The sequence below is a fragment of the Myotis davidii genome, unplaced genomic scaffold (genome assembly GCF_000327345.1).
Source record: "Myotis davidii unplaced genomic scaffold, ASM32734v1 scaffold111, whole genome shotgun sequence".
In the NCBI taxonomy this organism is placed as follows: Eukaryota; Metazoa; Chordata; class Mammalia; order Chiroptera; family Vespertilionidae; genus Myotis; species Myotis davidii.
Genome location: NW_006284347.1, coordinates 1,710,344 through 1,736,556, shown reverse-complemented (window position 1 = coordinate 1,736,556; position 26,213 = coordinate 1,710,344). Strand labels below are relative to the sequence as shown.

Below are 26,213 nucleotides of genomic sequence, written 5' to 3'. Positions count from 1 at the left end.
CTGCAGGCTGAGGAGAAGGGGCCCCTGTACAGTAAGATACGGCTACGTCAGACTGGGGAAAATGTATGTATGTACAGCCTTTTCTTGTTTGCTTTTCTCTCTAAATTGGCCATCTTTAGATTTAATTGATAAGATTCTAAGACTCTGAAACTACAAGTTACCACTTTGAACATTGGCTACTATGGAGACTGGTGCTGAGGGCACTTCAGATGTGATGGAGAAAATCCGTGTCCACAGGTGGAACCAGACAGGTCCAACCTGGCCCTAGTGATGCCTGAGGGAGAGAGACCAGACCGAGAGCCCCTGTGGGGCCCAGCAGGGTGAGGTGGTCCCCTAGCCTCTTGCCTTTTTCATTTTGGCTGCATTTCTGGAACCCCGAGACATCTGTGGAGACTGCCCACCCGCAACATCCGGGAAGGCCACCTCGCCTCCAAGGGGCAGGGCCCTGACAAGCCCTGCTCACCGGCCTTCCCTCCCTGCCCCCAGGTTTCCAATGAACAGCGTTCATGGTGAGTGCTATGACATCAGACCCGCTCCAGATGAAGAGGAGGGGAAGTGCTTCCCTCAGAAGCCGCTGTAAATGATAGCAGACTCTCGGTTGGATCCTGTTATGGAAAGTCCGTGTATGCAGGGCAGCTCTGTGCTCGGGGGAGCCAGGCCAGCTGAGTGGGAGGAACAGGATGAGGGCAGGGGGCTGTCGCTCGAGTCTCAGTGAGGAGGTGTGATGGGGGATTCAGACATTCTTGGACCATTGCTACCTGTGCTAATGGCCCAAGTCCCATTTTAGTAAGAGCCATCACAGAGCCACCAGGCACTCCAGAAGTTCATGCAGCCCAGATTCTGACTGGTAAAGGGGAACCATCACAATTTCTTGGGTAGCCTAATGCTAAGTCTGAACTGTCTTTTTGGTGGAAGTACTTCCTTTGGTTGCTTCAAAATGCCCCTTTATTCATTTATTCAACCTCCATTTATTGGACATTTTTTCCCCAAGGACTTGCTGACAGCTTATCACCTTCTGCCTCTGGAAGGTCAATCCCTTGCCCATCACGCATATAGGAAAATGGGCTCTAACACATTAAATAACACATCAAATAACAAGATAGATAAGATCATATAGCCAGTAGGGGGAGGACACCCCCACCTACCACACCTCCTGACCAAGAAACTTTAAAAAATCCCAAGGTCCAGAGCACCAAATGCCCCCTCAGCCTTAGAAAAAATACCCACCTGTCTTTGTTAGAAGAGGGAAGCACAGTGGTCCTGCCCCTTATCGGGCATGTGACTGAGCAAGGTGCCCAGCTGCTCCAAGCCCCCTTTTTCTCAGTTGCCAATGGGAAACATAAGAGCACCTCCACAGCCAAGGGAGGGTGGGAGGATTAAATAGATGCTGTATGTGAAGTGGGGAACGCATTCCCAGGCACAAAATAAACCCTCCATATGTAGCTAGCATGATTCCTGAGAGCCCTGGCCCTCCTGGTGAAGACATAGGCTCACTGTATGCAACTGGCTAATATTTCACTTCCCTGAAATGAAGGGGACCCATGCAATAATTTTGCAGGTCACTGTTCTGCAAACCATAGACAGGTTGGAGAGATTTGTTGAAGAGGATAATGTCAGACAAGCACACACATGTCTTCCCCTGGTGTGTATCTTACACACCAAGAGTTGTATACTCAACACCAAGTTGTGACTCAAACACTCCCAGTAGAAAAATGGGTACTTGTGCTAAAGAACCCAAGTCCTTTTAGATGGCACCTGGCCCAAGTGGAACTGCAGAGAACCCTGGGTTTCTGACATTCCTAACATGTCTTTTCTGCATTGTTTAAATAACCACTCAGGAAATGCAGTACATTGTATTCCTGGTATTCGTGAAACTTGAAGAGATTAGAGAGTCAGGGGAAGTAAGACTTCCCAGAATATGGATCAATGAGCCACCCTAGTCAAGCAAGTCTCCGTAGTTGAATTTCACTGAGAAACAGACCGAGCTGGGATCTTCCCTCCAGAACCCCATTGGAGGAATGGCCCTCTGTAATGTGTCCTTAACCCGGCATGTGTAACAGGTCTGAACCACTTTCCATGTTGGTCTTTAGTAATGGGTGAGCTCCTTTAGAATATAGTGATGTAACCAGGTGATTAATTTGGGTGAGAAAAGGAAAAAAGCCAGTGGTCAGATGCATATATGAAACAGGTTGGGAATGATGAGTAAGCGCTAGCATAATGACTTGATATTGACCTTTGTCATTTCCCCCATTAAGAAACATATTAAGCTGAAACCGGTTTGGCTCAGTGGATAGAGTGTCGGCCTGCGGACTGAAAGTTCCCAGGTTCGATTCCGGTTAAGGGCATGTACCTGGGTTGCGGGCACATCCCCAGTAGGAGGTATGCAGGAGGCAGCTGGTCGATGTTTCTCTCTCATTGATGTTTCCAACTCTCTATCTCTCTCCCTTCCTCTCTGTAAAAAATCAATAAAATATATTTTTTTAAAAAAAACATATTAAATGGCCAGAGATTGGACATTCTTTAGGAAGACACCTGTGCTATAGATTGTCACCATCCATCCCCTCCACCCCCCACTTACATGGTCATCTTTCATTTTTTCCTATAGGGAACCCCTTGACCCTACTCTCAATAAATGTAGTTCTAGTGGGGGTAAGACCTCCTTGGTTCAGGGGAAGGTAAGTGACCTGAGCATGGGAGGAAGACCCAGATCCCTCCAGGACACGGAGATTGGTTCAGAGACGGGGACATAACTCAGGCCAACCCAACTGAGACTCTATCTGGGATGCTTTCCTGGATTTGCCCCGAGAAAGAGGCTCTCCATCCACCAGCATCAGTGTGAGGATGTGAATTTGAGCTCCTCCTGGCCACTGCGGCCACTGCTTCCTGAGAATGATGTCAGGGCAAAGAAAGCAGAGAATAGATATGAAGCAAGTCCTGAAACCAGGTATGCACACCTGAATCAAGCTGTGCCTGAAATCCATATTCTTTCAGGTGTTTCATGTACCAATACGTTCTCTCCACATGACCCTCCTTCCCTTTTTAAAGATTTGTAAAAGCTGGCTTGAATTTCAAGCATAGGTAGTCAACGGGGTTCTGACTTGTATAGAGTGTTTATTTTCTTCTTCTAAAATGAACTACTTTAAAAGTACGCTTTAAGTGAACTGTTCACAAACTTTGGTACTTTAATGATTATTTAGGAACATGTGATTTGGTGTTCCTATAGGGAACCCATCGATTACATTAATGCTAATCGAGACAAATTACATGTTGAAATGGGCTGATCCTCTGTACCTATTTTCCCCTTGAGAGGACATATGTGTGTGGCCACAGACAGAGAGAGACAGAAAAAGAACCAAATTCTCAAATCTCCCAGGCCATCTCTCCCCTCTCCCATGGGATTGGGCCTGGGACAAACCCCAGGTCCACCAGCCCTTCTCCCTCTTCCCTGCGTGAGGATCTTGTTACTGGGGCCGAGGCACCGTATATGGCATTTGTTAGTGTATCTGTAATCTGTAACTTCCTTTGAAAATGTGATTAACGAATTGCAAACGGTTTCCAAAGGTTTATAAACAGATACTTTGAGAGCCACAGGTAGGTTTGTAGTTTTTGGTGCCTGTTTTATGAAAAAAATATGTGAGGGAGAATTTAATAAGGAAAGATATTCTGTGCTATGAAATGCTTTGAGGTGGAGTTTTAAATAAAGGCCAGATGTGGTGAACACACAAGCCAGCCTGTGGCCTAGGAGGATGGGACCAGAGGGGCACCCATCTGAGGAGGAAGCTGGAACCATCTGGGGGTGTGCGAAGGGCCAGGCCTTCCTGCAGTGGTGACGGTCTGGATAGGAGCGCCTGTGTTACCTGCAGACCCACGTTGGATGTGTAATGGGATGGGCTACAGTGGTGGCCATGTTCATGTTGGTTTGAAAAACCCTAACATGCCTTTGGTTTTTCTGTGTTCTTTTGGGAAGGGCCAGAGGAAATCAGCCACACACATCCATGCAGCCTCTGTGAAACAAATAATGTGTGTGTTAATAATTGATACTCGGGACGTGCTGCTCCGCGCTGCCAACAGGAAGGAAGGAGATGGGGTGGGAGGCCCACAACTGGAGAGGAAGAAGCATTGCCCAAAGCTAATGCCATCTGCAGAAACGGTATGGCCGCGGGCTGGGAGCCAGCCATTGTCTGGGCAGATGTTTCTCCTCCAGGGCAGCCACGGTCCTCAGCTGGTGAACACCTTGGCCACATCGCCTGAGGTCCTGGCCTCCTCTCATCTCAGAGGCCTACCAGTCACTTCAGAGAAGGAAAGAAGGCACGGCCTCTCTCCTCCATGAAAGAGAGTGGGGGCTGATGGCCACTTCATTCCTTCACTCCTTCAACCCTCATGCCCTCACTTGCTCATTTGTTCACCCACACACCCCAAAGTACTGTTGGACACTGAATATTTATCAGGCGCTGAGCCAGGCCCAGGTAAGCTTTGGGAAGGCATGGAGAAGCTGTCAGAGAAGGATAATCTCCCGTCCTCGAGTAGCACATCTTGATTCACCACCAGTGAATCAGGCCAGTTAGGAAAGCAGTTAAAAACTAGGGCCAGCGTCAGGTTCCCATTCCCATCAGGTTTTCATCTGCGGCTGTGTACTCTTGGGCTGGTGTGCACTCGTCTGGGCTCCTCTGGGCTGGTGTGCACTTGTCTGGGCTCCTCTGGGCTGGTGTGCGCTTGTCTGGGCTCCTCTGGGCTGGTGTGCGCTTGTCTGAGCTCCCCTGGGCTGGTGTGCGCTTGTCTGGGCTCCCCTGGGCTGGTGTGCACTTTTCTGGGCTCCCCTGGTCTGGTGTGCACTTGTCTGGGCTCCCCTGGGCTGGTGTGCACTTGTCTGGGCTCCCCTGGTCTGGTGTGCACTTGTCTGGGCTCCCCTGGGCTGGTGTGCACTTGTCTGGGCTCCCCTGGTCTGGTGTGCACTTGTCTGGGCTCCCCTGGGCTGGTGTGCACTTGTCTGGGCTCCCCTGGTCTGGTGTGCACTTGTCTGGGCTCCCCTGGGCTGGTGTGCACTTGTCTGGGCTCCCCTGGTCTGGTGTGCACTTGTCTGGGCTCCCCTGGGCTGGTGTGCACTTTTCTGGGCTCCCCTGGGCTGGTGTGCACTTTTCTGGGCTCCCCTGGGCTGGTGTGCACTTTTCTGGGCTCCCCTGGGCTGGTGTGCACTTTTCTGGGCTCCCCTGGGCTGGTGTGCACTTTTCTGGGCTCCCCTGGGCTGGTGTGCACTTTTCTGGGCTCCCCTGGGCTGGTGTGCACTTTTCTGGGCTCCCCTGGGCTGGTGTGCACTTTTCTGGGCTCCCCTGGGCTGGTGTGCACTTTTCTGGGCTCCCCTGGGCTGGTGTGCACTTTTCTGGGCTCCCCTGGGCTGGTGTGCACTTTTCTGGGCTCCCCTGGGCTGGTGTGCACTTTTCTGGGCTCCCCTGGGCTGGTGTGCACTTTTCTGGGCTCCCCTGGGCTGGTGTGCACTTGTCTGAGCTCCCCTAGGCTTAGTGTGCACCTGCTAGCCTCTAAGATGAAGGTAACAGCCTCTAGCTCACAGGGCTGTGGAGAAGCAAATAAGTACAAGCATGGCTGAGCACACAGTATGTTCTAGCAAACAGGGCTTGAGAAGATGCCCACTGGGCCAGCTCTCTAAACTGCTAATGTCATTGCTCAGATATGGCAGCCCCTACATCACTGAGCTCACCCCTAGACAGTGCATTCACAGAATAAAATGGGTCTTAACAGTACAGTTGTTTATTACTCCTTTTATTCCTTTAAAGAAACAGTTCAGCCTGGCAAGGTGGCCAATTCTTCTCAAGGTCAAAGGGAAAGTTCTCATATAAGGACGTGGTTTCCTGACCAGGTGGCCAGACAGGCCTTCTCTCCTACAGTCTGCAAATCAAGGTTTGTGACTGTCACAGTATGTCCAGCCTCAGTGGAGGGGCCCCAGGAAAAGGGGCTCCCAGTAGCTGGTATCGGTCACTGTTATCCTGGCTACAATTTAAGCAGTTTGCGTATTGCTGTGTTTTTATTTTCTTCTGAAAAAAAAAATTGAAAATATTTTTGCAAGAAAATTTGGAAAAAAAGAAGCGCAAGAAATGAAAAAAATATTTTGCCCTCACTCCCACAATGCAGGGACCATCACTCGATATCCTGCTCTCTTTCCCAAGGATAAGGACTTCGAAGCAGTCACTGTTTTCAGTTTTCTAAGTTCATTGTTTCTCTAACAAGAAATTCATAAAATGTAGCAAACAATCTGACAATCTGTTCTGCTTTCTAAGTCACTGCCTTTAGCAAAAAACAAACAAACAAAGCAAACATTTTTGCTGGCCAGCTTTGCCCTTGTAACCTCTCATTGTCATGAAGACTTGTGCCAGGCACTGTGCTTGGACATATCTCACCCAATTCTCCCAGCTCCAATGGAGGGACAATCACTTCCCTGCTGGGAAAATGCTGAGCCCAGGGATGCAGGCCCCTTGGTGACAGGCTAATAGGTAGTGGGACTCGGATTCAAAACCAACTCTGCCTGGTTTCTGAGCCTCCGGTCTCCACCTCCCTCTGCACTGCCACCTGGATGTGGTCTTCTTGCCAACACATGTCCTCAACCCCGACAGCAACTACTGATGGATGGACTGCACTTAGCAGGCACATGGCTGGTTGCAGAACCACTCTGTATGCCAACTCTCACCAGCCAGCCCTGTCTCTGTTTACAGCGGACTCATTCAGGCTGCCCTGAAATCAGCCTTGATAGCCAAGGATGCAAGCATCCATTTTAGATCAAGGACAATTACAATAAACTGAGTGAGTGCAGCAAGCTAAGTATCATGCAAGTCACATGCCCGATGTATGATGTCTTGTTTATACGACACCCAGTGACGAAAACCCAATGCTTGGCCTCAGAGAAGCCGTGCAGGGCCCGGTGACACCACTGCGGCTCGGTGTCCATGGAAGTCGTGCTGCCCCTCCACAATGGGCTCCGCTGGAGAAGATGCGTGCCTGGGTGACACGGATGCTAGACCAGGAGAGAAATGCTGATGATTCTGTATTCGCAGATGAAGTCTTTCCTGCTCAAGGGGAGATGAGAAGCCCAGATACGCCAGAGGGAAAGCAGGCCACAGGGGTGTGTCCGGAAGCACCCGGAAGGTGGGGGAGAGGCAACGGGCATGTCGAGACAAGGAGCCTTTTCCTTTTTCTGAAAGGTACCACACTCTCATTAATTAGTGTTTTTAAGTGTCTCGAAGATGAAACGTCCTCCGTGCTCTTACTATGATTACAAAACCCTTTTGATCGCTGTAAATCTAAAACAGCTTTGGTATTTTTTAAAGAAACAACAATTAACAGGCCGCTTTGAAAACCCAAATGACCTTTATCTTACATCAGTGTCCTCTGAGTCTCCGTGAGTCATAGGCACTGTGTGTGGGGAGGAGGTGGCCAGCCCCGCCGCCACTTTTGGGGGTCAGACTCGGCTTACTGCCCGGCGGCTGGGTTTAAATCCTGTCTCAAAAAGCCGATCTGTCCTATCAGAGCAAGTGAGCCATAAAAATGAAAATCATGCTGAGGGGCCAGGTGGGAGGAACTTGTGCCAGCAAAGGGACGGGGACAGGGGACCCTGACACAGGGAGGAGAGGGGCCTCTGCTGACGGGCGAAGGGGCGATAAGCTCTCCGCAGAGAAGGGAAGGGCACGTGGATGCTACACACAAAGTAAAGGTGCCTGCGGGCCCCTGGGAGCCAGCTCCTCCGGTATTAGACACATTGAGACAAAACCCGCTCTAAAGTTTCCTGAGCAAAAGTGGATGCAAGATAGACAGCCTTCAAAAGGAATGTCACAGTTTCAAACAGACTGCCACCCAGTCCTGGAGCACACACATGTGCCATGTGCCAATTAGATTCCCTGTTTCTTAGAGAGACTTCCAATACCACTGCCCTTAGGAGATTACATCTATGATTTGAGAGTTCGTCTCCGACATTTGACAAGCAACTTTTTGTGTGCATTTACAGAACTTTATTTGGCACAATTCCACTGAGAAACTATGTATCAAAAAAACCCACAAAAAACAAAAAAAACACAAAACCTTGAGTAAGTGGAAACTATCAGACAAGTTCTAGTTCAGAAACTGTGAAGACAATGGATTTCCTTATTCCTGTAAGTGAAATCAGAAAATAGTATCAACCAACACTGAAACGCATGTGTCAGTCTTAGAACTTGCTGTAGAGTGAGCCCTCCTGTGGGTGGCTTTCTCCTTCTGCGTGTGCCTCCTAAGCCTGTCACTGGGGAAAGGACTCCAGTCTCGGCACCCCAGCTTGCAGGGATGGCCGTCAGAAGAGAACGGGGAGATCTCTCAGCTTCAAGGTTTTTGTGCTAAATGACACGAAGGGCAGGGAGCTGGCAATGAATCTGCAAGTGAAGTAAGAAGAGAGATGCAGACAAGAGGGCAAGGGATCCTTCCTTCCACACCTTGACTGGTGGATGCCTGTGACAGTATCACCCTAGGTCTGACCGCTACGCCTTCGTCAAATGCGCAGGTGGGAGGGAGTGTGTGCAGCTTTTTGGGGGAGCGCTTGGCATGATAGCTTTATTTTGTTCCTCCATTTTCTGCTAATTTTTTCTAGGAACTTGTGAAGAAGAGAAGACAGGCAGGGACCCATCTTTGTGGCCACGTCCTCCGCGACAGTTTCTGATTTTTCCAGCTGGAGTCTCTCTCCCTTCCTCCTGGGGCGGCCCTCACTCGGCACCTCCCCCAGGACACAGGGCTTTGCAGCATACACACGCACGTGACATCCCTTCAAGCTGCGTGCTCTCTGCCCCAACCATTCCTGACCACCAAACTCAGTAGGCTCTCACCCATCCTGGGTCCATCCAGACCACTGGGCTGGTGAGCGAGCAAAATGTTTCCTTCTGATATTTTTTAATGTGATCCTCAATTCTACTGACATATCTTTAAACACACACACACACACACACACACACACACACACACACACACACACGTGCGCGCGCACACACACGCACACGTTTCTGGATGCTTGCTAGTCTGACTAAGCCCAAGAGACCTCTGACATCACTCATGACTCAGAGGAAAACCGAAGGCCCCTGGTAAGGCTGACTGAGTCCTCTGGGTCTTATATTTGTCTGTGATCACAGATATGTGGGCAGAGGCTGGAACAGGCCACTGTAATCAGAGAAAAAGGCCAGTGGACCTGGTAAAGCAGATGGGACGCAGCAAACTGCCACATCTATTGCTTCTAAGTAAGTGTCTCTTGAAAGTGAATCACATCCCTCCATCCCTCTAGCCACCAGGTAGTGTCAGCCCCCATGATACCTCTCTCCTTGATGGGGGAGTGCTCGCTGCTCTGGCCTCTCTCTCACCACTTCCTGCCTCTCGCCATGCTTCCCACCTACACTGAGCCAGCTGCAAAAAGGTCATTATCATTCTTGCCTTCAGGCCTCTGCACACACTGCTCCATCTATTTCCAACCTCTTTATCCCAACTCAAAGTCAAGTGGCGCCTCAGGACTCGCAGAGACATCAGGTCCCCGGGGAAGCCCGCACTGGCCTGTCCTCGGTCAGTTCAGGACCCCGCCTCCTCCTCCGCCTCCACACCCACCACTGCCCTGGTATTAGATGCTGACTCACAGGGCCCAGGACACGCTGGCAAAGAGTAGGTTCTCCACAATATCTGATGGATGAGCGAACAGAGTAAATGAACAAATGAGGGTGTGTATTCCCTTAAGAAACACTGGTATGTCACTCTGTGCCTGGCCTGTTCTAGGCATTTTGTGAGGATGAGGTCATTTAATCCTTATAACAACCCCTTGTAGTTCATACTATTTTTGTCCCCATTTTTTCATCAAAGGAAACTGAGTCCAGGTAGGTTAACGTGTCCAAGGTCACGCAGCTGACAGTGGTAGAGCTGATGTTGACCCCAGACACCTATCCTCAGAGATGCTCCGCTCCGTGGAGACCCAGGTACCTGTGGACCTGAGGGTGCTCCTGGAGCCTGCCTGAGATGTCTCCTGCCAGGGCACGGGAAGGGGGTGACTGCAGGTGACCTGTGATGTCATCCACAGGCACCCTGTAATTCCACACTGAGCAGAGCTGTTTCAAATGACCTCTCAAAGGAATCTTTCCATTAAAAAAAATAAAAAATACACACACATACACATACACACACACATAAAGGAGGGGGGAAAGTAGGTTTACAGTTCATATGGAAAATAATACAATAATTAATAAACACTAACACAAGAATAAACTGTGTTCCCCACACTCATCACTGTAAACCTATTTTTGCCCATTCCTGTGTGTGTACTTTGGTTTCATAGTCTCTGGCCCCAAAGGGAAAAGTCATGTGGCTATGGCAAATGCCCTCTTGACTTGTTCCTCAGGAGATCTCCACCCATCCAGGGAGCGACAGGTACAAAAAGCATTGAACTTCAGACTTGACCCCAGAGCGACCTGGGTGGAGGCTGGCTGGGCAGCCTGTCCTTTGGGATTTCTGACCCTGGCCAGCTGGTGCACAAAAGCATTCAGTCCTATGAAATCCGCAGCCCCAGGCCAAAGGAATGCCAGCTATTGAGTGGCCTATCCTGCGATCTAATGTGTGTATGTGTGTGTGTTGGGGCGGGGGTGGCGGGGAGAGGGTGTCATTAAGTCAAGGGCAGGGGGAAAGCCCCTCCCAAGGAGAAAGAGGCAAGTGAGATCCAGAACTTCCAGCTAAAACCTGCCCGGCTTAGCCAAACTACTTTCCTGTGTCAATATTCCACATGTGCGGGTGCCTCCTTTGCCCTAAGGATGCCACCGAGAATGTGGAAGTGGCACGTGGGAGGTGTGTTCCCAAACATATGTGCCCACGGCAGCTGCTGCAGAGCTCATGGCCAGGCAGCTCCTCAGTGAAGTGCAGTGGTCAGCTCAGGGTATGGTAGGCATTCAGTTATTGGGCCAAAAAGCCATGGTCTCAACCTTTTTATTTGCATTCTTTGGGTCTTATCATTTAGGATTATGTAAAAAATGACAGCTGCTTATAATTATTTGGAGGGTTGAGCTGCAATAATTAAAAACAGCTGCCTTTATCTTCCCACTACCAGACTTAACCCCACGAGGTTGGGTCTACTGAACTTCAAAGGAGGAAGCAAGAAATAAAAGAAAACTCCACACATTACTAACAAATTTCTAGTGATTCATTTAAATGTATAACCAGTTATTCCAACAGCCTTCAAACCTTTAATTATCTTTTAAATATATATAATTTGGGACTGCTAATTAGATAGCAATTTAATGCTCTCATGGGGATTCAGATGCACTGTCTTTCTGAAATGTAAACTCCCGGAGGAACACGCATTGGCATTCAAATGATTGAATTCTTCAGATATTCAAATGAGCGTGGGCATTCACCCTGTTGGGATCATTGGGATATTCGCAGTCAGCCCAGCTGTAGGTTTTTAAAAATATATATTTTTATTGATTTCAGAGAGGAAGGGAGAGGGAGAGAGAGACAGGAACTTCAGTGATGAGAGAGAATCATTGATGGGCTGCCTCCTGCACGCCCCCTACTGGGGATTGAGCCTGCAACACAGGCTTGTGCCTTTGACCGGAATCAAACCATCCTGCATATCAGATATTTACATTATGATTCATAACAGTAGCAACATGACAGTTATGAAGTAGCAACGAAAATAATTTTATGGTTGGGTCACAACATGAGGAACTGTATTTAAAAGGCCGGAAGGTTGAGAACCACTGAGCTAGGGCCCAGCTGTAGGTTTTACAGGACTCCCCCTGATAGACTGAGAGTAAAGCTAGGCTTTCTTCCAGTCCTAGTCCAGCCCTCTGGAGGGAACCAAGTCAGGGCCGGGAGACCTAACCTCACTCTACAGCTCCGTGGAGCCTCCTCTTAGGTACAGGTGGCTCTGTTTTCTGGTTTGAAGGAGGAACCCTCTCTCCTGGAGTTTAAAGTTAAGGAAGCTTTAAAGCTCCCATCCCAGGAGTCCTCCATGCTGCTACCCTCTGGGCAGTTACCATTTTAATTAATAACTCTCTGCTGCAGATGGAGGAGGTGAGGGCTTCCCTCTGCCTTGAGCTTCCGTTTCCTGCTTATTCCTGCCCGTTGAGATGGTCCTTTAAATTATATAAAGATGTGTATTGTATCATGTGGAGAAAAGCAATTGATCAATTAGATGACATTGGGCAATGACAGAAGCCAGCTCTCCAGTCTCAGTCCCTCGGCATGGCGAGGGTCTGCATTCCTGAGCCAGGCTAGGAGCTAGCAGCTGAGCCTCATTTCCCACCAGGGGAAGGAGGTGCAGACAAATCTATAGGAATTTTTAAGAGATCATTATTCAACACATTGCATGTAATTACATTTTGATGAGCTTTTTATTGCTAATTCATCATCCAAGATGGGGCACTCTAGATATGAAATTAATCTAGTGAAACAAAGGTCAGAGTGTGTCCAGTGCAAAGAGGGGCTTTGTCCTCATCAAATTCTTCTGCCAAACAACAAAGCAGCAGAGAATCCTATCTCTAAACCAAATTTCCTGAAAGTGCCTTCTCAGTGATGAACGGCACAAAGATGTGCAATCTCCAAGCAGGCTGGGATGCGGTGGAAACCTGTGCAGGGGCCTGGAACAGAGTGGAACATGTGCTTAACGCCACCGTGTTAATGAGAAGGTCCAAGTGGGTGCACGGAGGCCTGGAGTCCAGGCTCTAGGCCAGAGCAAATCAATTTCTGCAGAGAAATGTGGACATACTGGTGTCTTAGCTTGACTTCTCTCTGAAGCAGACCCTGACCCCAGAATTCAACAGCAAGGATTTTACTTGAGATGGGATCCCAGGAAATGCCTGCAGGGAATGGCTAAGTGACTCAGAGACAGAGAAGGGCAGGCACCCAACATAAGGTGCTGCCCGAGCACCTTAGCACTGGGGGCTCTGCGAGCCAGTGTGCAGCAGGCACCTGGAGCTATGCCGTCCTGCGAGGTGCCCGTGCTCACCCATCTTTGATGGAGGGATGCTGATCCTAGCACATCTGGCCTGCTGCACGCCTGAGATAAGTGGGCCCCAGGAGCAAGAGAATGTCTTCATCCAGGTGCTGGCAGCTGCAGGCAGGCTGGCATGGGTAGAAATGGTCAGGACTGAGGGCAGACAGGCAGGCATGGGGCAGGCATTAGCAGCAGCTGCTTCGCTAAGCATGTTTCCAAATAGAAATTTATCAATAAAACCTCAAGCCGCTCTCCCTCGTGCTTTGGAAGCCTGTTCTAATTCTACCAGCAGATTCCAGACAGGACACATTGAGCATCCCCATGCCTCAGGGTTTGCAGACATGGTTCCGTCCCTTGGGCCAGTCTCACAGCCTTGGCACAATGTATTCTCTTTCTTCCCCCAGGGATTCAGGGCTCAGCTTAAAATATCGCCTGAAGAAGGGTTCTCCCTGACTATCCAACTAAGGAGGTGCCTCTGCCTACTTTCTAATTTTCTCAGATCCTGTTTCCTCTGGAGAGCTTATCCAAAATGTGTACAACTATTTTTTTACTGATCAGCTGTAAAAAAAAAACATACAACAACAACAACAACAAAAAAACCCCACATGTATCTTCTCCATGAGATTGCAAACACCAAGTGCAGGAGGAATTATTTTGTTTTGTTTTATCATGAGATCCCCAGCATCTAATAGGATGCCTGGCATATGAGAGGTGTATCCTGGTGTCTGCAGGGCCCTTTGCGGCTCCTGGTTGTGCTGGACTGCGTCACCCACTGTGACCTCCAGCTTACAGGCTGCAAACCAGCCCCCTGTAGCCTTCTCAGTCACCCCTTCCACAGCCAGACACCATGTCCTTTAATAAATGCTACATTTCCACCCTGGTGCTTAATAACATACTGTCGCTGTGTGATCAATCTCCTATATGCGGGTGTTCTCTCCTCATTTATTTATTATTCCACTTCCTCTGCTAGGCACCTTACCAGGCCTTCGGTGCACAGGGTGAACAGACTAACCTGTCCGGTTGTCTTCAGATTGCTTGCCATGAGTGAGGGAATGCCTGTGTCAAGATATTTCTATGATGTAGCGGAGCTCAAATTCTAAGGCCTGGGCAAGAGGCCTGGTGGGAGGAGGAGAGACTTCTGGGGACCTAGGTGTGGGTGGGATAGAGGAAAGTTTTGTGGGGAGGGAGAGGGAAGAGGTGCAGACTGTGAGCTCCTTTGGAGCAGGGGTCAGAGCCCCAGCCAGCAGTGTTTCCCAGACCTGCGGATCCTGAGGATATATCAGCTAGGCTGCTCTGGTTGTAAGCAACAGAGACCAATTCTCTATCCCTTGAACAAATGGGAATTTTCCAGATGCATCCTATATAATAAAAGGCTAATATGCCAATTGACCGAACGGTGGAACAACTGTTTGCTATGACACGCACTGACCACCAGTGGGGCAGACGCTCAATGCAGGAGCTGCTCCCTAGTAGTAGGTGTGCTCCTACAGTGGGAGCACTGCTCAGCCAGAAGTGGGCTCATGGCAGCAGTATTGGGAGCCTCTCCCATCTGCCACAGCACTAACAATGTCTTGCATCCCCTGAGGGCTCCCAGACTTTGAGGGGGCACAGGCTGGGCTAAGGGACCCCCCTCTCCCCCAGGTCTCTAGTAAATAAATAAAGGAACTGATAGAGGGTCTTTTCCTCTTGCCCTTTCTCTTCCTCCTTCCCTTCCTTCCTCTCTCATTTCCTCTCTTACTACCCTTGCTTTTCCATTCTTTCTCTTTCCTCCCATTCACCCTGCTTTCCCCCCTTCTCTCTGGACGGAGTAAAGACTTAAGAAGAAACAGCCTTCCATCTACTCATACCTTTGTATCAGCCAGGGCCCAGCAGGAAGCACATGGCATAGTCAAGCTGGCTAATTAAGGAAAGTTGAATAAAGGGGCTATTGTAATGGTGTAGGTAGGGTGTGGAAAACTACAAAAAAATGGGGCAGGGCCCTGGAACTAGAAGCAGTGGGGACCTTTTTCTCCCATCTGCATGAAGGGACAAAGGAAGGAGCAGTCCCGGGAGTCCACCGAGAGCAAGGGAGGCTTTGTGGCTTTAGATTGTGTGCAGCCAGTCTCAGGGGACACAGGGCTGAATAGACAGAGATCCCACCTCTCCCCTCTCCACTTCTTTTGGGTGGCCCCCAGGAGCAGGCCCCACCCACAGCCCAGGGCCAAGGAGCCACTGCTGTGCTCCACACAGGTCTGCGTGCATGCGTGCGTGCGTGCGTGGGTGCGGGCGGGCCAGAGCAAGGGGAGAACTGTGTGCTGCAGCCAGGAGGCTCTCCAGCCCAGCTTTCCTCTTGTAAAAGAGCCTCACACATCTCAGCTTCCGTCCTCCCAATTGCATAGGTTTCATCTTATGGAAAATGACAGTGCCCACAGTCATCTTTTTCCCCCTGATGACTGACCCCATTGTACTTTAACTGACACAGTCTTGGGCTCAGCACCAGTTACCATCTCTGAGATAAAACACTAACACTGGGGATGCTGTCAGAACGTAGGAAGCAAAGCACACGGCCATTCAGCATCCCACCTGGCCCCTAACGCCCTTAGGCATTGCTGCGAGCCCCTTACTTGCTAACCCCATCTACGCCCTGAGCGCCTAAGCACACACCGGGCCACAGAATTTGGGGACTAAGAGGCTGTTGAGGTTCACAGCTGGACAGAAATCCAGGCGCCCCCTCCTCGGCTGAATCCCCCAACGCAGGAGGGGTAAGCGTCCCCAGCTCCGGGCAGCACTGCTTCCACTCCAGTGTCCAGACCCGGGCAGCGCAAACAGTGCCCTCAACAATGGCATCAAGAGGAAGGCATGCGAGGCTCGGTGTTCTCTTTTGCCAAATGATGTATTTCAAAAGGAACAGGCTCGCTACGTGGGGGTCACGCAGTCTTGTTTATTTTCTCTCGGGAACACGCTCCTCTGAGCAGATACATTTACTAAGCATCCGTTAATTCTTTCTTTTAAACGAAATGGGATGGATTCAGACCAGGCCTTTTCAGAGAATGTGTGCTGGAGGCACTGCAGCCTCCTCAGGGGCACACGGCGGTGCCTGGGCGCCACCTACTGGGCATCCTCCTTCAGTTCAGCAGCCTGAGTGAAGGGCCTGGGATTCCAGCAGTGAGAGCCCCTGGAAGGTTTGTAAATTATACTATCCCTACCCCACACACCCTGACAGGCTGGGCCAGCAGAATGCCTGGTTCCGAGACCAGAGGCAGAAGTCATGTCCCGTCTGGTTGGAGGACAGCCATCCTGGGGACAGTGTGGGGCCCCTGCTGGGTAAGAAGTGTCCACCAGAGTGGAAAAAGGATGCAGGTGGTGTGCTTGCCACCTCCTCTGGGAAGTCCTCCTGTATCACAGGGTGTCCTTCCTTGAACAAAGTAGACAACCCCCTCCCCCGTGAGCCCACAGACCGTCCTGGCCCCTCTGGCTGTCGGGGACTCTGGCTTGGTGCAGTGAGCTTCTTGTGAACAGACATCCTTCCACCTGCTTCTATATCTCCATTGGCCAGCACAGTGCTTGACCCCAGGAACATCCGCGGAATACTTGCAGGCCAGCAGGGCAGAGGGAGAGGCCAAAGAAAAGGAGGTGTTGACTGAGCAAATGTGCTTGTTTCTGCACCTGATGTAGCAAGGACTCAAGAAATGTTTCCTGGGAATGCACCTGCACTTCTAATTCCCTACTTCAAGTAGGGAATCGGTACCCGGACATCTAGTCATCAACATCCTTCAAACACCATCAGGATCATGCCACAAATATTTACTGACTGTCTCCTCTGTGCAGAGCCCACTCCCAGGAATTCACAGGGGACAGCAGGGGGTAGTTGACCTTTCCCAAGAGTGATAAGTGAACCAAGGAAACTAAAGCAGGGACATGACTGGGAATGACAGAGGAGGAGTGTGGTTCCTTTGATCAGGGAGCAAGGATACCTCCGTATAGGGGTGACCTCTGAGATGAGACGTGGGGGTGAGAATAAGCCAGTCATGGTATATCTGGGATAAGATTATAGGCAGAGGGAAGAGCAGGCACAAGGATTCCATTGGGGAATGGAAAAGGGCCAGAGCTGGCTGGAGTACAGGGGAGCATGGGGGGCAGCCACTCAGGCCCGGCAGATCAGGTCATGGAGCCAGATCTAGTGCAGAGCTGAAGTCATGCCGGGAGTTTGTGTTTTACTCTAAATGCCAAGGGAGGCACAGCATTGGACTGATGTCAGCGAAGGCCCCTCTGACTGCTGAGTGTATGGTGCTGGGGTGGGGATGGGGCAGGTGCTCAGAGAGGACCTGAAAGGGGACTAGAGTCATTCATCTAGGAGAGATGGCGGTGGCCCTGACCAGAGGGTAGGGACAGAGAGAGAAGGGTGGGCTTGGAGCACTTGGGAACCAGATTCCAAGTGGACATGAGAGTGGAGGACTTGGGGGAGAGGTCCAGGAAAGCCACTGGTGGGGCCACACCCACACTTGTTGAACTCAAAAGAACCCTTCACATTTGCACTGAGTAGTTGTGGATGGGCAGAAGAAATGAAGAAAGGTTAATTGAAACATTGCAGGTTCAAGAATTGCACAGAAAGAGAAAACTATTAGGTGTGGGATGGAAGAAGGCCCTTACATAATTGAGGATCTGCATGATGATACAAAAATCACATTTAACCTCGCCTGGCCCATTGCTTGAGCCAAGTCAGTGGATTTTGACAAGGATTTTAATAGTGCCCCTACCTTTTAAGCTTTAGTTTAAACTGGTATTTGATATGCACTGTCCATGTAGCATTCAACATATATTTACATGTGTCCATAGGAATATCCACTTAATCCATATGAGAGGTTGGTGGTGTAAGAATGTTATTAGCATGACCACATGTCATTTGGGTAGTGGACCTTGTGCAAGGGTCCATCTGTAACCTGTGCAGTTACAAAAGGACATGGAAACATAACTGCCTGGTGTTCTCAAGGAACAAGCAGCAGAATCAGCACTCCGACTGGGGCAGGGACAGTCAGGAAGGACACAACGGAAAGGCGGTGACCCCAGACAATGCTCAGGCTGTGGAGAGCCGGGGGCTGGACTGGCAACAACTCTGACTTGAGGGGGAGAGGAAGGCTCTGGAACAGGTAAGGAAGACAGATGACACAGTCATCTGCGGAATGTGAGCTCCCTAAAGAGTTAACCTGAGTTTTACAGAACAAGAGAAGTGGTGTGTGTCTCAACATTCCTATTGGACAACCTGAAGGCCCAGGCTCACCCACGCGGCTGAGGCTTCCTGGCCCCTGGCTTGTGTCGCGCAGTTTGGTTAAGGAGGCTGACGTGGCTTAGGATGGAAACAGTCAGAGAAGCACGGCCCAACCGGAGAGAGCACCTGCCCATCTGCCCCTGGCACTGACGTGATGCCCTAAGTTCTGGACAACTCTCTGCTTTCCCTCCCAGGAGGCCACAGCCTGGGGAAAAGTGTGTGTGTGGGGGCAGACAGATTGTGTTGGATGAGGTCACAAGGGAGGAGGCTAAGAAGCCACCAACCATTTGCACAGACTCCCCAGATGAAATAGTGATGGGTGGCGGTGCTAATGTTTGTTCTCATTCACTCTCAGGAAAGAGGAGCTCCTCTAATCCAGCATCTTATTCAGAAGGGTCCCAAATAGCTGGCCACGCCTTAGACCTGTGCTGGCACCTGGCATGCGGCTGGTCAGATCTGAGACATGCCGTGGGGGTAAAATACACACCGGAGCTCAAAGATTAGTATGAAAAAGGGATGTAAACTATCTCATCGATAGTTTTCATATTCGTTGTATGTTGAAACAATGTGATTTTGAATTTATTGGGTTAAAGAAAATATATTCTTAATTTCACCTTTTTTTTCTTTTACTTTTAGCTGTGGCTACTAGAAAATTTTAAATTACCGAGCAGCTCAGCAGCTCATGTTCATGATTCCCATTATATTCTCACCAACAGCCCCAGTGTAGACAGAGTTTAACTATAAGAATCCAGTGATTACCCTGTTGTTCATCCACGTGGCTGCAGAGGCCAGGCCTCTCGGTCACTCCCACCCTCCAGCCACTCTGCCTCCTGTCTCCTGAAGCACCAACCCACGTGGCGGGTGAATGTCCACATCCTAACTGAGCTGGGTGAGGGCTCTGGCTTCCGGCACTTTTCTAGTCACCTGACCATGTTCTCGTTTATTCAGCACCTCGCTTCCTGCAGGCAGCCTGGGTATCTGCCTTCCCAAGAGAAGCCCAGCTCCTCAGCCTGGCCCTCATGGGTGTCTACCATCTGACTCCAGGTGCCTCCTCGACCCATCTTCCTCCCAGGCCTGACTCACACACACCCTTCCCAGGAGCCCTGGGCCTTTCCACCCACCCGCATCCTAGGCTTGCTATGAAATAAGTTATTGATTAAAAGCTTTAACACATCTAAGACACTTTAAGCAGTATCTGTCACAAAACAAGGAATCAACACATGTTAAAAAGAAAATACTAAGGTCAACAACACAAACATACAAAAAATGTTGGTAGTGTCTCTAGTTATTCTCCCCAAGTCTTAAATCTTATCTGTATGTTAGATTTGGGGTTCTTTGAGGCAGGGCACATCTCTGTAGCCACTCTGAGCAGCTTGCTCAGGCCTGGAGCACAGTGGACCGCCAGCAGATGTTGAAGGAATGAATGAAGATTTCTCTCTCCGATTCCCACCTCCTATGATGTCCACCAGCACACCCAGTGGCCCATGCGGTTGGCAAATTTTCAACCAGAACAGAAACCTGCCAGCATCCTTCCCCACCTCCCTGGCTTGCAGACACAGAACAAACATCCTTTGGCAGATATGTCTGCGTGGGCCTCCTGGAAGCAGGTCTCAGGTTGTGGCACCCCCAGGCTCCTCCATGGGCCCTGCCTGTCCTGGGGTCCCCTTTGTGCCCTCTTGGTGGTGTGACCAGGCCCACATCCCAGGCCTCCTTGAGGAGGAAAATAAACTCAGATGTCCTTTCTTCTAAAGGGGGAAGAGAGAGGGGAGGGGGATCACCAAAATCTCAAAGCAAAACAACATCAGGTCATGCTAAAGGTGGCACCTTCCCAGTCTTATCTCCCTCGATGCCCTGTTGGGCAAAAGAAAGAGACATATTCAGGGTTCCACGTTAAAGAAACAATCCATTAAGCTCTCAAAGACATGAGAAGAAGGAAGTGCACAGCAAATCAACCTAGACAGTAACTATACGTAACTATATTTTGAAATGTTTTTCATCTGAACTTTAAAAAGTGGTTGAGACCAAAAAAAAAATTTCCAGATGCTTAATAACTATAGTACTCAAAAGCATTCCCTAAGTTCTAACTTGAATTCCTCTTGCTGTGCTGTTGTCCTGTTTCCCGCCCAGAGAACAGGTAGGGCCCCCACCCGTGGGATGGCCCCCAGCCCACCCGATGTCACATCAGCCCCTACCAGGGGTTCTCAACCTGTGGGTCGCGACCCCTGAAAATACATCCTGCATATCAGATATTTACATGATGATTCATAACAGTAGCAAAATTACAGTTATGAAGTAGCAACGAAAATAATTTTATGGTTGGGGGTCACCACAACATGAGGAACTGTGTTAAAGGGTCGCGGCAATAGGAAGGTTGAGAACCACTGCCGGGTCCAACAGGGCCCCGCACCCCAGGTGCCAGGCAAACGTCTTTGGAATCCATGTCAGTCAGCCTACCAGCAATGACAAGCTGGTGGCAGGACAGAGCGGCTGAGAAATAACTGAGGACAGACTAAGGGTGGCCCAGTTACCAACGGAAAAGTGTTACATTAGCAGTTTTGCCAATTAAACCAAAGCAAGTCGGCTGAGTAAGGCCCCTACAACTGAGCTGTTTTTGGAGACACTTCATGATTCACACCCAAATCATACAAGATGAAAGAAAACACTGGATAAAATCAAGCCAAACATTAAGTTCAGGGGAAAGATCTTATTGGACAAATTAGAAAAATACTGGTATTGTGCTTCAGAGAAACCTACTTCTTTCCTCCAGCTGCAGGGGCAAAACAGCCTCAGTGGCAGAGGGAGAGAGAATATGAGTTGTTTTAAGTGAGTTTGCTCCACTCTCTCACACTGGCCGCCGCCCCACACTCACGGCCAATGTGCTAACCAGTGGCCTCGGCCAGAACTGAGGGGAACATGCATCTATAATAAGGATTCTGTTATATGGCTGGGCTCTGGAGAAGGTGCGTCAGGTTGGAATGAGGCTTCCTTGCCTGAATCCTCAGCTAGCCGAGGGAGCTGCTGGCCACTGGTTGTCCCCAGCCACACGTGATGGTTCCGACCAGGTGGATCACGCCTGGTGCAGACCCCGGGTTTCAAGGGGAAGCTCACAAGTGACATCCAAATGACCAAAAGTGAGAAACAGTGAAAACAGTGGGTTTGGAGGATGGCCTGCCTTCATTCACTTCCCGGACCCTACTGTGTGCTGGTGGTGAGGGACAGAGAAGGGAAATCTTCCAGCTTTTGTTGTTCAGGTGAACAAAAAAACAGAGACGAACCAATGACTTGTATAGGCCAAAGCTGGGAGTAGTCCATCCTTGTCGCTTGACTCTTACCATCATTTCCTCTTACTGCAGCTTCTAGTGCTATCCCTGTTGCTACTTTAAAAACCACAGCAACCCACACTTTGGTTTCCTAACAAGATAGGCTCAAATAGAACCTTATAGTATAGTTGTTGTCTATCTTCTAGACAAGAGTTGGCCAAGAAAACTGAGAATCTGTGTGTGTGCGCGCGCGCGCCTGTGTGTGAGAGACAGGAAAGACAGAGAGAGACTGAGAGGGGATTGACAGACAGACAGGCACAGACAGGCTTACCTGAGGTTTCCCAGAGTTGAAGGCAGACAGAAATGAGGATTAAATCACTGCATGATTTCAGGACTCTGTATCTGTCTGGGTGAGTGTGTGTATCTGTGTCCACAATCCCTAACCAATCTATAATAATAAAAGTGCAATATGCAAATTGCAAATGACCAAACAGCAGAATGACCATCCGGACCATCGTCCAGATGACCACACTATGACATGCACTGGCGCCAGGCCAGCCAAGGTGGATGGGATGCTATTGGTCGGGGGGCCCCACCATTGCCCCACGATCACCCTGGCAGAGGGAGGCCCAGGCTACCCTCTGTGGGGCAATTGATCAGTTGGGGTGAGCGGGGCGGGGAGGAGCCTCCATGATCGATTGCCCCAAAGAGGGAGGCCCAGGCTACCCAGCTGGCAGTGCTGCAACAGGTGGGAAATATCTCCCTCTGCAGGGTGATAGATAGCAGGGCTCCCAGACTGTGAGAGGGTGCAGGCTTGACTGAGGGACACCTCTCTCCAGTGCACAAATTTTGTGCACCAGCCCTCTAGTGTTTACCATAATAATCTGAACCAAATGAATAATCAAAAAGTGTTCTTTAGATCCCCCTTAAGCATCCACCACCACCATGTCCACCCAAACTATTTTATGGCACCTGAGCTCAGATCCATAGAGCCAAACACACACACACAGGTGCCAGGTTACCCACCACTGTCCCCACCATGTCCTGGGCCTGCTTTGTCACACAGAGCTCTTGGCTGGCATTATCTCATTTACTTTGACAACCAAACTGCGACACATCACTATGGTCATGACAGGAGTGTAAGAGAAACAGATGCTTAGAGAGGTGTGTGACTTGCCCAAGGTCGCACAGCTGGGATGTGGCAGGACTAGGAGTTAAGGGCAACGTCTGTGTTGCTGAAGTTCCTTCCACTCCCCTGCTCTCTCTTTCTCTGGAGGAAAATGCAAACCTTGAGGCACAGTCAATGTCCATATATGGGCCCCATTCAGTTGGGTGCGCTCATGGAATCCTCGAAGCCTCCTCTAAAGAGCTCATGGCCTTGGGGTCAGAGACAGAGAAGCTGCCTGGCCACTCCTTAGGTCCTTATCACAGGTCAACTGCAATATGGTTCATCGGGTTTAGATGATCACAAGTGAGATTGGGCATCTGGGTGGGCCACCCCATTGATGGGAACTTGACCCTGGTTACCACTTTTGGTGAAACCATTCAGTGCACTGTTTCAACAGTGAGGAGAGCAGAAGTGGTTTGTATCTGCACTGTTAGGATGAGATTGGCGCTGGCTGGTTGGCCTGATTTCTGAGAGTCCTTCCACAGCTTTCAAAAGAGCATCACTGGACTGTTTGCAAACAGACCCTTTGCTGCACGACCAGAGGATGTGAATGAGCAGAAAGACCTGTGGCTGACTGTGCAGATGGGGGCCGCTCATCCCTGTTGCCGCAGAGAGAGCGAAAGTGCTTTGGTGACTTCTGACATCTGGTTCCATTCCGTCCCTTCTTTAAAAGCTGATAAATAGGAAGCTAATTCACTCACTGGCAGAAGATCCAGGTTTGATTGTTTCATTTACTCGGTTCCACTCCCACTTGGAATAAATAAGCACTAGGAGCCAGACTGAGCCGCACCAAACACACAACTCGTCCCGCTCCCCACAGACAATCCCAACTGGGCGGCTCGGAAATGGGCAACGTGCTAAGCTTTTAGACCTAAATGTTTCCAGACTTAAATATCCTTAGAAAGTTAGTATCTTTTTCAATCAAACTTTTCAATAATTTGGAGTTACATTTGGAACTAGCTAACCAGTTAGCCCAATGTTTTTCTGATAAAAACATGGTGGAAGTCAACTGTTACCGTAATTCCCGTCTTAACGCGTGCATATGGGATCCACATGACATGGCCGTGACTCCGTTAATACCGGGGTGATTAGAGCAAAGCTGGATGATGATGGAGGTCAAACATGAACTTTTCTAAACAACGAGTCAAGCGAGGAGCAGATTGGTCCCCACAAGACTTCGCCAACAAACATTTGCGTAGCAGGCATTGCCGCTCTTTGCTGATTTTGATGAAAGAGAATGAGAAGTCTGGGGAGAATAAGAAGTCTGGGTACATGTGAATATGTGGGTGTGTACACGTGGATTGCTATAGGCAACAACCTACACTTTCTTAACTTCCAAAAGCAGCACTTACTGTATTACCCTTTATACCTTTACAACATCTGTAAAATGAACTAAACACACAAACCAAAAGGGCTGCCCTGTTTCCAACACATTCCAACTAGTGCAGAGATGGCAAAGACATGGCCCCCTCGCTATCATTGCCCTCCACACCCACAGGAGATGCTGCCAGGGGACCAGGGCCTCCTAGCCAGCAGGCTGGCTGCCCTTCAGAATCCTCCTCAACATGGGGCTCCAGGCAGCCTCCCCCAGGGAGCGGGCAGGACAGTGAACCTGTGATCTGTCCTGGATGTGGCCTAACCCCATTCATTGCAGAAAAAGTGAAAATGTTGCTGAAAGAAAATGGTCTACAGGTCGGGTCACTGACAATGCTACCAGATATGGCCTCGGCGGGAAATGGTGAAAATCTCAACTGTTTTATGGAAATGAAAAAGGTGTTGTTGAATCCCTTCAACACAGGAGGCACTGGGCTTAGGCAATGTAATTTGGGGGCAAGTCCTATGGTAGTGAATTTCCAGGGATGCTGGGTCTAGTTTGTTGTATCAAATGAAACTTGCAACAAGTCAGTCTCGGGTTGGAGAGTCAGACCATTTGTTGTATAAAGGTACCCATTATGATGTGTTTCAAACAGTTCAGAGTTTAAAAATCTCCATATATTCACAGCAGTGAAATAAATAAAGAAATGCACATAGATGTGTATGGATCCTATATAATAAAAGGCTAATATGCAAATGGAACGAACCACAGAACAACCGGTCACTATGATGCAGGCAGACACTCAGCGCAAGAGTTGACCCCTGGTGGTCAGTATGCTCCCACAGGGGGAGCTCTGCTCAGCCAGAAGCTGGGCTCACTGCTGGTGAGCACAGTGGAGGTGGCGGGAACCTCTCCCACCTCTGCTGCAGGCAGGTGGTAAGGAGCAAGGGATCCTGGACTGCAAGAGGGCACAGGCTGGGCTGAGGGACTCCTCCCCACCCACGCCCAGTGCGTGATTTTTGTGCACCGGGCCTCTAGTTCATATATACCAGTATGATAGTAACTGTATCTACCCAAAATTATTTATTTACTAACTGTGAAAACCACCTTTAGGAGATAATATTATCAATTGAGCTTTTAATGTGAACACCGCTGCCACGTGTCATCCCTGTAGCACTGAAGAAAACCTTTTAAATCATAAAAGGAGAAACACAGAAAGAAGTCTTTCTCTTACCAGTGGTCTGAGTTCTGGATGTGTCAGGATATATCCATTATTTGTGATTGCAAAGGCATAACCGTGAATCCCTAACTGTAAAAGGAAGCGAGAGAGAGAAACCTTCATTAGCTTGCTCCCCCGTGCATTCACAGAGCATAAAGCAGCCCGGCGTTTAGTAATTTACAGCTTAAACTTGGCATTCATAACCCTTATCAGCACAATATTTCATTAAAATGAACGCAAGGCGCTGATCCTTGACATTTGGTGGAAATGAAGACCTGTCACAGGAGAAGCTCAGCAAATAGCACAATTTAAAATGTCACATCCCCACGTTGGCATCAAAGGCTTTACTTTGATTTATTTAAAACAAAAACAATTACATTTTTTTTAAAAGTGGCTAATGTTGGTGGAAAGACCTTTTGTCCAAGTGCACGGAATGTTATCACCCTGGGTGTCTTCTCTTCTGTGATAAGGAAAGCGGTGACCTCATTCTGATGCACATGTAGGCTGCCTGCAATTCCACACCCACAGGGGCCACCTCCAGCACGCACTCTCCTAGGCAGTCATTTTTTATAATTCTTCAAGGATAAAAGTGTCACCCCACCCCCAGCCTGCAGAGGAGCCTGCCAACCCCTTTTACATCCCTTTGTCTTTAAATCGTGAGGCTGCCAAGCTTTTCCATGCATGCTTCCATCGACACAAAGCCTGGGTAATTTTCTATGCAGAGCCTCACTTAATTTATGTTTTCTGACTAAATGGGACTATGGGAAATAGTTTGAGAGCAATGAAATGTTTTATTAGCTTTAAAAAGTATGTAATCAAATTTAACACTGCACTTATTTAAATAATAATCCTGGCTTTTTGACAATATTTCTATTACACAGCTGACTGCACCCATTGGCTACAATAAATTTACCTACAAATCATTCATGTATTAAAATGGCCTCTGGCATAAAACCCATACTGATCTCTCTCCCTCTCTCTCTCTCTCTCTCTCTCTCTCTCTCTCTCTCTCTTTTTTTAT

At 49.3% G+C, this 26,213-nt stretch overlaps 1 protein-coding gene across 1 annotated transcript in view; it reads right to left on the bottom strand.

The window, feature by feature from the left end:
- The window catches only part of CACNA2D3 (calcium voltage-gated channel auxiliary subunit alpha2delta 3), an 817,122-nt gene that overhangs the window by 196,830 nt on the left and 594,079 nt on the right, over nt 1–26,213 (bottom strand). The window contains exon 16 of the mRNA XM_006754680.2: nt 25,208–25,282. Coding sequence (XP_006754743.1) covers nt 25,208–25,282 — 75 coding nt within the window. The remainder of the gene's footprint in view (nt 1–25,207; nt 25,283–26,213) is intronic.